This window comes from Notamacropus eugenii, chromosome 4 (genome assembly GCF_028372415.1).
Source record: "Notamacropus eugenii isolate mMacEug1 chromosome 4, mMacEug1.pri_v2, whole genome shotgun sequence".
In the NCBI taxonomy this organism is placed as follows: Eukaryota; Metazoa; Chordata; class Mammalia; order Diprotodontia; family Macropodidae; genus Notamacropus; species Notamacropus eugenii.
Window position 1 is genome coordinate 107,531,571 of NC_092875.1, and position 13,158 is coordinate 107,544,728.

Here is a 13,158-nt window from a genome sequence, read left to right on the forward strand (position 1 = left end):
TTTAAGCTTCAAGAGGCAAGTGACTGGAATGATCATCTGCTCCTGTTTCCCCCAGAACATGTTTCTGTTGGCCTATGAAAGTAGGCAAAAGGAGAAAAGACAAAAGGAAAATGAAGGAGGAGGAGGAGACAGTTTGGACAGCATGGGAGATCTTCTGCTCCTCCTCACTAAGAGCCCCAGCCCCTCCTTGCAGCCCACACAAAACAAGCCCAGCTCCCACCACACTCACTATCACATGTACTGAAAGCCTATTATGTGCATGATGTGCTATAGACTGGAAATGTAAGACACAGAGACTATCTATATCTATATCTATATTTGTGTCTGTGTCTGTACTCTTCCCTTACAATATATAGAGAACATATCACTAGAATTTAGCCTAGTGCCTGGCACATAGGAAGCATTTAATAAATACTTATTGGCTGATAAAATTTGAGCACTTATTAAGATTTTTGGTTATAGGTTTTGCTATAAGGTAGATCTCCCTTCCTCTCTTTTTTCCTCCCTCCCTCCCTTCTTTCCTTCCTTTCTTCTTTCCTCATCCCTCCAATCCTCCCCTCCTCCCCCCGCAAAGGTAAGGTAGTATACCTTATGGGCCAAAACTGGTGAAGAAGCAGGCAACATGAAACTTAGTGGGACAGGGAGGTCAGTTTGCTCCAGAGGATGTCACTGGCCATGGGATGGCAGCTACATAGAGATTTTCATGATATTTATTCTTGCAGATGATGGATGCTTTTGAATGTCCAGCCTCAGGTACTTACTAGCTGTGTGACCCTGGGCAAGTCATTTAGTCTTTATTTGTGTTAGTTTTCTTAATTGTAAAACAAAGATAACAGCACCTTCCTTACAAGGCTATTGTGACCTTCAGATGAGATACTTGTAAAGCACTTATCACAGTGCTTGGCATATAGTAGGAACTGTATAAATGTTCTGACCTTTGATCTTTTCATTTCAGCATCACTACAACATCCTTGGCAATCAGTCTTCTGACCTTCCCTTTCTTTCAGCATTACCATTTGCTGCAGGCTCAGTGCCAAGATAGTCTTCCAGAAGACCAGCTTGTTGTAAGATAATGATTTCTCACCCTTCAAGATGATGGGCTTGGTACTACAGGTCTGCTCGTGATGCTAAATGAGGAAGCTAGAGCAGATACACTGACAGGGCTGCAGCAGTTCCTCCCACCATGGCTCCCTGGATAGAAAGGCAGATATATATTCCCTGCCCCACCTCCAGGGCTAATCATCAGGGAAACGTTAACCGATTCCATTTCCAAGCTGTGCCAGTTTGGCCCTCCTTAGGCAGCTACCCCTTCTCCATACACTCCATCACAGGGCCACTACCTTTGTGCTGGACTTTGTGCAGATACTCTATCAGCTTTAGCCCTATCAAAGCTAAGAATTACTAAGCTAAAGTAATTCACCACCCTCAGCAACCCCAATAGTAGGAACAGGCATGTGTCATCATACCCAGTCTTTTCCTCCCCAACAGTTAACAAACAAGACTCACTTTACCATAGAAAGGATATCCAAAGAGTAGGATATACTATAGTAAGAAAGATGTGGGACTCCATCTCCATACAGGAAGTCTTCTGGTTAGGAAGGCGAGGTGTGGAGATATATAAGGAGATGGGATATCTGGATCATTTTTTTAAGGGAGATAAAGCACATATGGGGAAGTGGTGCCCAAGAAAGGGAGTTATGGCATGAGAAGTGACCAATAAGATGATTGGAACATTGTCAGTCAACTGACAACACACCCTTTCAAGAGGTAATAGCAATGTTGATATTATTAAAATTTTTAGGGTAAGATGTGGAAAATGGTGTAGAGGAGAGGTGGTTGGAAAGGAGGGTATGTGTTCCCAGAAAGGGCTTAGCTGTAGCTTAGCTGCTCCTATGCATGATCTCTGGAGGTCTAATTATATCATATTGTATAATATACATTTGGAAGTTCCGTAGTTGGATAGAAGGTCTTTGAGTTAGTTCCCCAGCACATGTATCTTGGACAGATACTACAGGTTGATGATGAATTGGACATGGAATTGAAAAGGAAGAAGACAGTAGTCTAGATTGCATTTGGGAAATTAAGCAGTACAAAAATGAACTGAATAGAATCAATTGGAGAAATTACAAATTGAAATTCTAGATGTACCATGGTGAGCTTAGCTGTATGATGGGGACACAGGCTAGAGGATTTCTATGGTTTTATCCAACTTCATGAAATCTTAGAGCCAACATCTCCCATTGAAAACATAGGGATGGTTATACCCAACTAAGACGAAGCAATCTCCAATAAAGAAGGGAATGGTATACTAGTTAAAATAATTGCAAATGCATTTATAGCTTGTAGTTGCTTTCATATATTAAACATCTATTTTACTTTAGTAAAACAGAAAGTTGAGTCTTCTGAGTACTATTGGAACTAACTATTACAATGCTGTAATGCTCTATTACCCTCCAAAATTTCAAAGGCTCCCTATCAACGACAAGATAAAGTCCAAATTACTTTACTTAGCATACAAGTCTTCCCACAAACTGTTCATAACCTACCTTGCTAAGTTCATTGAAAATTTCTATCCCACATTAATCCTCTGCTCCAGTCATACTGTTTGTACTTACGCATCATTTCTTCTGTGTAACTGACATGCTTCCACTTTCATATTTTTTCATGTACCATTCTTCTCACCTGAAATGTGCAGCATTACCTTTCCCATTTGAATGCTTTATAGCCTTCCAGGTCTGGCTCAGGAAATTCCTCCTTTTTTAAGATCTTCCCTGACAACCTCAGCCCATAGCAATAGCTCCCGTCTCTGAACTCGTAATGCTTTCTGTGCCATCCATTTAGTACTTAGTTATACAGCCTTGTTGTACAGCCTTATAATGTTTGGTATATTTTTTATGTGTGTACCTTCTGCCTCCCTAATGCTTCTTTTTTTTTAAAGTTGAATTATTTTATTTGTTTTCAGTGTTCAACAATCACTTCCATATATCTTAGATTTTTTTTCCACTCCCTCACGCTCATTCCCCACTCCCTCCCTGAGATGGTGTATAATCTTATATAGGTTCTACATGTACATTCCTATTAAATGCATATTGCATAGAAGAATTAAAATGAATGGGAAAAACCATAAAACAAAATAAAACATAATACAAAAGAAAATGGTCTGTTTCTATCTGCGATCCAATTCCATAGTTCTTTCTCTGGATGTAGAAGGCATTTTGCTTCAAGAGTCCATTGGAAATTTTTTTTAAGTCCATACATTTCAATGAAGTACTAAGTCTACCAGAAAAATTCTTCACACACTGTGGTTGTTGCTGTGTACAAAGTTCTCCTGGTTCTGTTCCTTTCACTCAGCATAAGTCTTTCCAGGCTTCTCGGAAGTCTTCCTGTTCATCATTTCTCATAGCACAATACTATTCCATTACATCCATATACCACAACTTGTTCAGCCATTCCCCAGTTGATGGGCATCCCCTGGATTTCCAGTTTTGGGCCACTCTGTGATGCTTCTTGAGGGCAGATACATCATTTTGTATGGTACCTGTCACATAAAAGTGTTTAATGAATGCTTCTTGATTTGTTTACTTTTTAACCCTCTACTGAAAAATCTCAGTGTTTCCTAATTCAAGCTCTTCAGTCTTGCATTCAAGGCTCTCCTCGACAGTCTCTCTACCTACCTTTCCACCCTACATTTCCAAACTTATTTCATGCTATAACACCGCCCTCCCTCTCCCCCCCCAGCCACCCATTTGCCCATGGCAATGCTTACAGTCTCATGCTCTAGTCAGACTGGATAGCTGTCTGCCTATCTCCCTTTTCTCCCAATATGCACTGAATTCTCTTGCCGTTATGCCTTTTCTCTGGCTAATTTTCCATGCATGGAACATGCATCCTTCCTTTTAAATCCAACTAAAAAACTATCACCATCAGAAAAGTTTTTCCTGATTCCTCTGGTACCCCATATGACATTTTGTAACTCTATCATACTTATATTACATTGGTGTATTAGAGCTATCTTGCCCTCTTATCTCCCTGTTAGATTATCAATTCCTTAATGGCAAGGATCATGTCTAGTTGAAGTTTTGTGGTTCCTCTAGTGCCTACCAGAGTTCTCTGTACCCAGCAGGCACTTAATGTTTGCTGTCTTTGTATATTTCCAAACAATGAGTGTAGAGCTTTGCACAGAGTATGTACTAAATCAGTATTTGTCAGTTTTAATGTGCTTGAGAAGCAGCTTGGCACGATGGAGATAGAGCAAGCCAGCCTTCAAGTCCTGACTCTAACACATATTACCTGTGTGACCATGGGTAGGTCATATAACACCTTAGTCTCCCCAGGCAATACTGTGACAATATAAATCACAGAGGATAGACTGTCTCCCTGGGCCATTAATTCATTTCCTCTTCTCCTTGTCTCTTAGAATCTCTATTTTCTTTCCAAATTCAGTTCACATATTACCTCCTACAGGAGACCTTGCCTATACCACTAGCTAGCAGTCCTGACCCTGTCCTAAAATTTGCTTGCACTTTTGTTGTTTTTACCTATATGTGTATGTTGTATTTCTTTTGAAAGGATGTAAGTTCAAGGGCAGGGACTGAAAACTCACCTGTCCTTTTAAATCCAACTCAAAAGCTATCACCACCAGAAAAGTTTTTTTCCTGATTCCTCTGGTGTCCCATATAACGTTTTATAATTATTCCTTGTCCTTATATAATATAGGTGTATTAGAACTATCATGAAGTCACAGATACTGTAAGACACATTCAGATCTCACTTCTGGTATTGCCTTCTTATCATCCTACTGGATTATCAGTTCCTTAAGTGGCAGAGATCAAGTCTGATTTAAATTTTGTGCTTACTAAATGCTTGCTGATTAATTGATTAAAAACTGACATTCTGGATAAGTGAAGGACATTTCTACACAGAGTTCTCAAAACTGACAAAAATCACAAGTCCATATCATCACTTGCCCCCACCACAGATTTTTAATATACTATATATTTCAACTAGCAACTATAGGTTCAGTTTTTTTAGAAGGTTTTCATGAAGGTTTTTTATTATTCACAAAAATGAGATTGCCTAATTATTTGATAGACATCTAGGTCTTAATTGGAGTAATTATGGAAATATAAAAATATAAGCAGATGTTTTCTTTGTAAAGCTCAAGGCCCTGTGGCTCAAGCCTGTTAATGGTCATCAGGATTTTCAAAAGACCAAGCTACTGAGGCTCAATCTCATCAGTATTCTCCAAAGAGAGGTTATCATGAATAATAAAAAAACCCTGTGAAATTATCTGAACACTGAGCATTGACTGGTAGCAATCAGAAATAAGTAGGGAGGTGCAGAAATAAGAGATGTAATTGAAAGCTCTGTCTGTTTTATTGCATCCAAAGTGAGAGAGACGATGATGAATTGGTTCAGAAAGCCCTAATTAGAAGGATTGTTGTATTCCTACTTATATGTGTCAGAATGCTAGTTCTATCTATTTCTAGCTAGCCTGGCATATGGACAGCAACACTCCACCCCCTCCCAGTCCCTGGACAGCATCCCTCTCCTCTCCCCCCCCCACAGGATTGTTCAGGAACCTAATAGTGAACTTAAGTGTGCTCTTTAAAGGCAGTTCTTGTGATGTGAGACCCGACAGGAAATGTGACCTCATTCTGCCTCCCAGCCTTCTGATTGCGTAGACTGTTTTTGAAAGGAAACAAGCGGGTCAGAGAACTGCCTTCCTTTCCCAAGACCTACAAACTGTTCTGTGTGAGGAAGCAGCTGATGGAACAATGTTACAAGCCCAAGAGAAGCTTTTGGGGATGGCAAAACTATATTGTACGTGTGCATATGTGTGTGTGTGGGCATACATGAGTGTGTGTGTGTGTGTTTGCTTTTATTAATAGAGGAGAAGAGCACATTTATCTTGCTTGAAAGATGTCAGCACTTGTTGACATTCTGATGCCTTTTTCAGCAGAGAAGCAGCAAATTCTAGGATTTCTCCGCTGACTGTCAGATGTGGGATGCCTTGAATTGCAGTCAACCTTTTGTCACTGTCAGTGGAAAGAAGACCCTCGGGATCCCCTTCAGCCTTACAACGTATGAACCAATTCTTTCTTAGAGGTGGACTAATCATTTGAAGAGGCTGTCAGATCAGATTTTTTTTTTTTTTTTGCTTAAATAGGTTTAGAAAAAAAGACTTAAGGGTTACCAATTCTAGATCAAACGTATTTCAGTATAACTCTACATAACTATGGAAAAGTAGTATTTTGAGCAGCTTGCTTGCTAGCTACTGGATGAGCTTTTACCTTAAAATTCAGTTTAGTTATTAGTGAGGAAGAGATTAAAATGTATCATTTTAATAGTGCATGCTTAGAACTACCTGATCTAAAACCAAGATGATAGCTTTATTTTTGTATTCAGCAGCTCAAAGTAATTAATTTTTGGTTTTTATCACAAATATGTTAAAAGAATTTCAGCGAGTTACTCCTGGAGTTAATTAGTAGATTGTGTCCATGTTCTTTGACTTGCTCTGCTCATAGGAGAAGACTTAAGCACTGTATAAATGTGATGAAAGCATTATCTGAATGTTTGTTCTTACTATTATCGTGGTTTTTAAAATATTCTTTCTGGTACTGTGGGCTTTGTTTGAGCTCTCATATTGCAGTCATATACACAAAAAATAAGCTAATGCTACTCTTACATCATTACATTGAAAGGTAGGTTAGCAGAATGAATAGAAAGCTGGCCTCAGAGTCAGGAAATCCTGGGTTCAAATTCTGCCCCTGAAGCAGACTGCCTATATGACAATGAGCAAGTCACTTAACCTCTGAGTATAGTAGGCTGTTCTCTAACATGATAAGATGCAGCTTAATTGCCACGCTGCACTGTTAGATTAGGTTTCTTGGTTAGAAACTTCATATACCTGAGGTCACAGATACTGTAAGACATGTTCAGATCCCACTTCTGGGGTGGGCCCTGGGCAAGTCACTTAACCCTATTTGCCTTAGTTTCCTCATCTGTAAAATGATCTGGAGAAGGAAAGGGTAAACCATTGAAGTATCTCTGTCAAGGAGACCCCAAATGGAGTCACAAGGAGTTGGATATGACTGAAACAAATGAATGTGGCAAGTTGCTTAAATTCTAGACACTCCAGACTTTCCCCAGGACATAGATAGCAATGTGGAATGCTGGATTTGTAGTCAGATGACCTGTGGTCACATCTTGCTTATTTTCTTTGTGTGGGGCAAACTATTTTCATCTCTCTAAGTCTCAGTACTTTGTCTTTAAAATGGGGAAATTGGATTGGATCACCTTTACGGATTCATTCAGCTTGAAACCCATGATCCAATAAGTCATAGGACTGCAATTTGCATTTCTAGAGAGACTGTCTGCATTAGGAGTGCTTTATATGGATTGAATCACAGTTTTTTTAAGAACTTATGCCTGCTATATTAAAACAAGAATAATAAATTAACATAGATGTGTTGTCATACTTTCTTATGTACATACATGTTATGTGTATGTGTGTATAACATATATATGCAAGTATATTGCATCATGGGTAATGGGTTGGCCTCCAGATTCATTGCCTGGGTTCAAGTCTTGCTTGTGTTATGTACTACTTGTGTGATCATGGGTAAGTCTGTGACCCCATCTGTGTTCTCTGGTAGTTCTCAAAGATGAAGTTACAGTGGGGTCTGCCCACACTGAGATTTTTCCACTGGCTTTTGATAAAAATTATATTCTGAGCAAAACAAAAAAAAAAAATTAAGTATCCCAAACTGCATTCATGTAGTACTTTAAGATTTACAAAGGATTTTCTTCACAAAGACTCTGAATTTGGTAGTACAAGCATTATTATTCCCATTTTACAGATTAAAAAAATTGAATCCTCCAGCCTAGTCTTTCCTTAACTCCCTGTGTGACCTTGGACAAATATACCTGATGTGGCATTAGAAAAAACTATGTTCAAATCCTGCCTCAGACACTTAGTAGCTATGTGACTCTGGGGAAATAGTTAAACCTCTTTTAAACTGAATTCTCTTACATATAAGATGAACATAATAATAGTACCAGGCAAACAGGTGGCTCAGCGAATAGAGTGCCAGACTTGGAGTCAGGAAGACTTGTCTTGGACAAGTCACTGAACCTTGTTTACTTCAGTTTCCTCATCTGTAAAATGAGCTAGAGAAAGAAATAGCAAACCACTCCGATATCTTTACCAAGAAAACCCCTAGTGGAGTCATGAAGAATTAGACGTGACTAAAACAACATCAAATTAACAGTAGCTATTTGAAACTCTCCACTTAGTAAGGATCAGATGAGAAAGCATATGTAACACACTTTGCGAATCTTAAAGTGCTATATGAATATTAGCTTGTTCTTATTTTTCTTTTTTTTGCTGTCCTTTTTAATATTATTGTTTTTAGCATATCACCTACCTGAGGTTCTGTAAAAATAGGGGCTTGGAGTACACCCGAAGTTCCTTCCGGCAGCCAACAGAATGTAGAAATGTTTGCTATATGAACAGCAACTGAAATTCCTATCATGTATATGCTTTTACTGGCATTTCATTAGTGGTTGAAATGATTGAAAAGTAAAATACAAGCACTTATGATTGGATTTATAAATGCATTCTGTGATGTGTAGTGTCTGTCCTTACTCTTAGGAGTACAGCACTGCTCAGGTCACTTACGAATGCTTGTGCTGATACCAAACACATGACAGCCCTGGCATCTCCTGATATAGATGTATGCATGATCTAGGTTGCCGTACAAACAACACAGGCCCATATCCAAATATGGTTTGACAGTTTATAGCTAAGATCTACTGAAAAAAATGTAAATAGTTATTTTTCCAGTATTGTTGTCTGACATGTTGAATATTTGTGCATCATATCACATGAGCTTGCATGGAGACTTTTTAGCTTATGTATTTAAAGGACTAACTATCACAGTTTGAATCAGCTTATTGCTTAAAGAAAAACAAACACAACAATTTCATGAATTGAGTAAAGTCATTAGAAATTTATTCTAGAATTACAAAATTTGCAAAGGTCCCCAAGCACACTCTGGCTCCATCCTCTGTCTCCAATTTTATAGGTATTTATTACTGAATATCCAAATGTACTCTAGAGCAATTAGTAAATGCCATCTGCTCTTCTTAGGATTGTCATATTTTTAATACGCATCTACCTTTTCTTAACCTCTCTTGCAGACAATCTGTGAAGTTTGTACAAGTGGCCTTCCCAACATGCACCGCATCTCTCAGCTCACATCTACACCAGTAGCAAGTAAATGTCTGAGTTCTGCTCAGCACAATTATCTCCTGAAAGATTTCTTGCTTTGATTTTGCTGATACTTGTGCCATTAACCATCTGTCAGTGGTTTGCATTTCTTAAATGCTGGGTGTGCTTTAGCAACGAATCTGACTTCATTTCTTTCTTTGAAAGAAATGCAAGTTGTTGTAAGTGTTTTTGTTTTTGCTTTCTGTGAAAAAAATCATGATTTTTTTAGATGTCTGTGCATAAAAATGAGAAGGAAGATTGTTTATCAGCAACAATTAAGATGCAAAACTCTAAGCATGGGGAAAATGCTGAACGATTTTGATAGCTACTTGCAAAAACAAGGGCGTTGTTCACATGGTGGCTGTTTCAAGTTTCTTTCTTCCTTCCTCTTATTTTTCCCTCAAGCCACCCCCAGTTTTGTTCTTCCAACTTACCCACACCTATTTGAGTCTTCAGAGTCTCTTCTTTGGCACATTAAACCTTCAAATAAGTTGAGAAAGTTCCACTGACTAGACCTAAAATATACCTCACTGTCACTCTTTTCTCCATTGCTACTTTACAAATCACTTCATATCTATAAACATTCTCTATCTGCAGTCATAGTGGAATGGACATCTTTCGCATAATCAAAACTGGCAAGGATCCCAGAGTTCCTCCAATCCAGTCCACTGCTTCCAATCTTATAGACTGAAGCCAATTGACGTCCCAAGTTGACTGAAATACAATTAGTAAATACCATCTGCTTTGGTGTGCTTTTTCTCTTTTGAATATAAATCTATCTGTTTAAAAACATTTTTTATAGACAGTCTGTGAAGCTGGTCTTGCCGTCATCCACAAATCCACTACTTCCAGGTTCATGAACTCTGAAAACCCCTTATCTTATCACAATCTGTTATCAGACCATCCTTCCCTCGGTCTTGCAGCCCCCAACCTTGTTCTTTGCCTTCAATGTGACCTCCAGGTCCTTCCACCCTCTGGTACTCCCCAGGCCATCACCTACTGTTGATCACCGACTACATTATCCTAAGTTCCCCATCTTGAACATATGGTGAACTAGTTTAACTCTACAATGACCATTTCTCTTGGGTCTCTTGCCCCCTTATCCTATCACCAGTCTTGCTCTGCCAAGCCTCCATCTTGGATTACTCTTATCACCTACTTCCTTCTCTTACTCATGTATAGCTAAATGAAATTGGAGAAAATCATGCAACCATGCAGAAATAATTCACTGCAAAAGCATGATACATAATCTCAACTGGGTTCTGAGACAATATTTTTACACCTTCCTATTTGACTTACTATCCCAACAAACTGGCTTTTCCAAATCTTTTCACCATTTAGCATTCCCTACCCCCACACTCTCAGCTGAGAACCTTTCATATTTTACTAATAAACATGAGGTCATCTGCTGAGAGTTCCCTCTTCTTCTCATCTCACATTTCTCAGATACCTCCTTTACCCATTTTACATGAAGAGATGGCCCTTCTTGCCAAGACAAACCCTGATCCTTGCACAAGTGATCCCATTCCATTCTGTCTCAGAGAATGCTCCCTCTATCTTTCCCACTCTCTTACTTATCTGTAATCTCTCTCTATTGGCTGCTCCCTCAGACACTTGATACTCACTAGCTGTGTGACCTTGGGCAACTCACTTAACCCTAAATGCCTCATCTCTAGTCACCCCAATGATTATCTGGTCACTGGATTCAGATGGCTCTGGAGGAGAAGTGAGGCTGGTGACCTGCACAGCCCTCCCTCACACAAAACAAAGTCAAGTGCAAGTCATGTCATTATTTCTCTGATGGCATGGTCTTCTTTGGCAATGAGGGACGAACACACATTGGCTGCTCCCCTACTGCCTCCAAATATGTTCATACCTCTCCATGTCCAAAGAAACCTTCGTTTGATCTATCCATCCCTGGCAATGAGGTGGTGCAGTAGAAAGAGCTCTGGACCTTGAGTCAGGAAGATCTGACCTTAGAATCTAGCCTTAGACACTAACTGGATGACCTTGGGCAGGTCACTTAACTTGTTTGCCTCAGTTTCCTCAACTGTAAAATAGGAATAATAATAGTACCTTCTTTCCAGGGTTGCTGTGAGGATCAAATGAGATAATATTTTTAAAAGTGCCTGAAACATAGTAGGCGCTTCATAAATGCTAGGTACGATGATAATGATGATCATCCCATATTACTCATTTTTGTGGCTAAATTCCTCTTCTTAATCTTTTCTTAATTCTCTGCTTTCTGGCTTCCAACCTCATTATTCAACTGAAAGTGCTTTCCCCAAAGTTATTGGTGAATCTTAATTGCTAAATTTTTTCTCAATCCTTTTCCTTCGTGATCTTTCTACAGTCTTGGACATTATTGATTGCTGTCTTCTCACTATTCTCTTCTGTCTAGTTTTCCATGACACTTCTCCATTCTGGTTCTTTTCCTCTCTGTTTGACCACTCCCCATTCTCTTTTTTGGATCTGCATCCAGGTTACCTGCTTGTGCCTTTTCCATCTACACTATTTTACCTGATGATTTCATCAGTCTCATATTCTCAATCATCATTGTTATATTGATGGTTATCAGATAGACTAATCTCTCTGCTCACCTCCAGTTTTGCATCTCCATAGTGAATGTCCCCTAGACATCTTAAACTCAACATGATCAAAACCAAAACCTCATCATCTTACTCCTCAAACCTTCCTCTGTTCTGAACTTCCCCATTACTTTTGAAGATACCACAATCTTCCCAGTTACCTGGGTTTGCCATCTAGGTGTCATCCTTGACTCTTTACTCTCTCATCTGCCCCCCCCATCCCATATCAAATTTGTTGCCAAGTTCTGTTGATTTTTCATTAGCAGCATCTCTCCTATGTGCCCCCCCCTTCTCTCTTCTGACACTGCCATCACCATGGGACAGGCACTTGTCACCCTCATGCCTAAAGCACTGCAATAACTTGCTGGTTGGTCTCCTCATCTCAAGTCTCTCCCCTCCACAGTTACCATCCTACCATCAGCTGATAAATTAGTCTTCCTTAAGTGAAAGTCAGCTCTCTATTCAATAAACTCCAATAGCTCCCTATCGCCTCTAAGATCAAATACAAGTCTTCTATTTTGCTTTTAAAGACCTTCATAACTTTAGACCCTCCCCCATCCTTTGCAGTTCTCTTCTACCTTACTCCCCTGTAATGGACCTGTCAAACTGGTGACATTGGGATTCTTGTTATTCCTTGAACAAGGCATTCCATCTCCTGACACTTGACATTTTCAATGGCTGTTCCATTCCTAGAATTCTCTCCCTTCTCTTCTTGGCAACCTGGCTTCTCTGGTTTCCTTCAAGTCTCAGATAAAATTCTGTCTTCTACAAGAAGCCTTTTCCAATCCTTCTTAATTCTCATGCCTTCCTTATCTTGATTATTTCATATTTATTTTGTATATAGCTTGTTTGTACATAGTCATTTGCATATTGTCTTCCCCTTTAGACTATGATTTCCAGGAGAATAGGGACTATTTTTGCCTTCTTTTGTATCCCTAGTTCTTACCACAGTGTCTAGCATACAGTTGACACTTAATAAATGCTTATTGACTGATTGACTTACTGATATGTATGTATGATGGAAATGCATGTATGTATACATGTGCATATACATTTGTATGTCTATGCTTATGTCAAATTGACATGCAAGTATATATTCACATGTGTACATGCATGCATACTGCGGTAAACACTAGAGATACAAAAGAAAGCAAAAAGAAATGTCTTAGAAATTCCCCACACTGATGACAACACAGGTTCAGGTGTCTCTATCTCACATTAAACACCTACAAAACCCACTTCTTATTTTTTGTATTCACAATTATAATTTTCATGTTCATGCCATACTTCAGATAA

At 39.1% G+C, this 13,158-nt stretch overlaps 1 protein-coding gene across 1 annotated transcript in view; it reads left to right on the forward strand.

Moving 5' to 3' along the window:
* The first annotated feature begins 5,720 nt into the window (after positions 1-5,720).
* TMEM71 (transmembrane protein 71) overlaps positions 5,721-13,158 on the forward strand; it is a 60,295-nt gene continuing 52,857 nt past the window's right edge. The window contains exons 1-3 of the mRNA XM_072603044.1: positions 5,721-5,823; positions 5,960-6,084; positions 9,205-9,280. Coding sequence (XP_072459145.1) covers positions 9,241-9,280 — 40 coding nt within the window. The 5' untranslated portion in view covers positions 5,721-5,823; positions 5,960-6,084; positions 9,205-9,240. The remainder of the gene's footprint in view (positions 5,824-5,959; positions 6,085-9,204; positions 9,281-13,158) is intronic.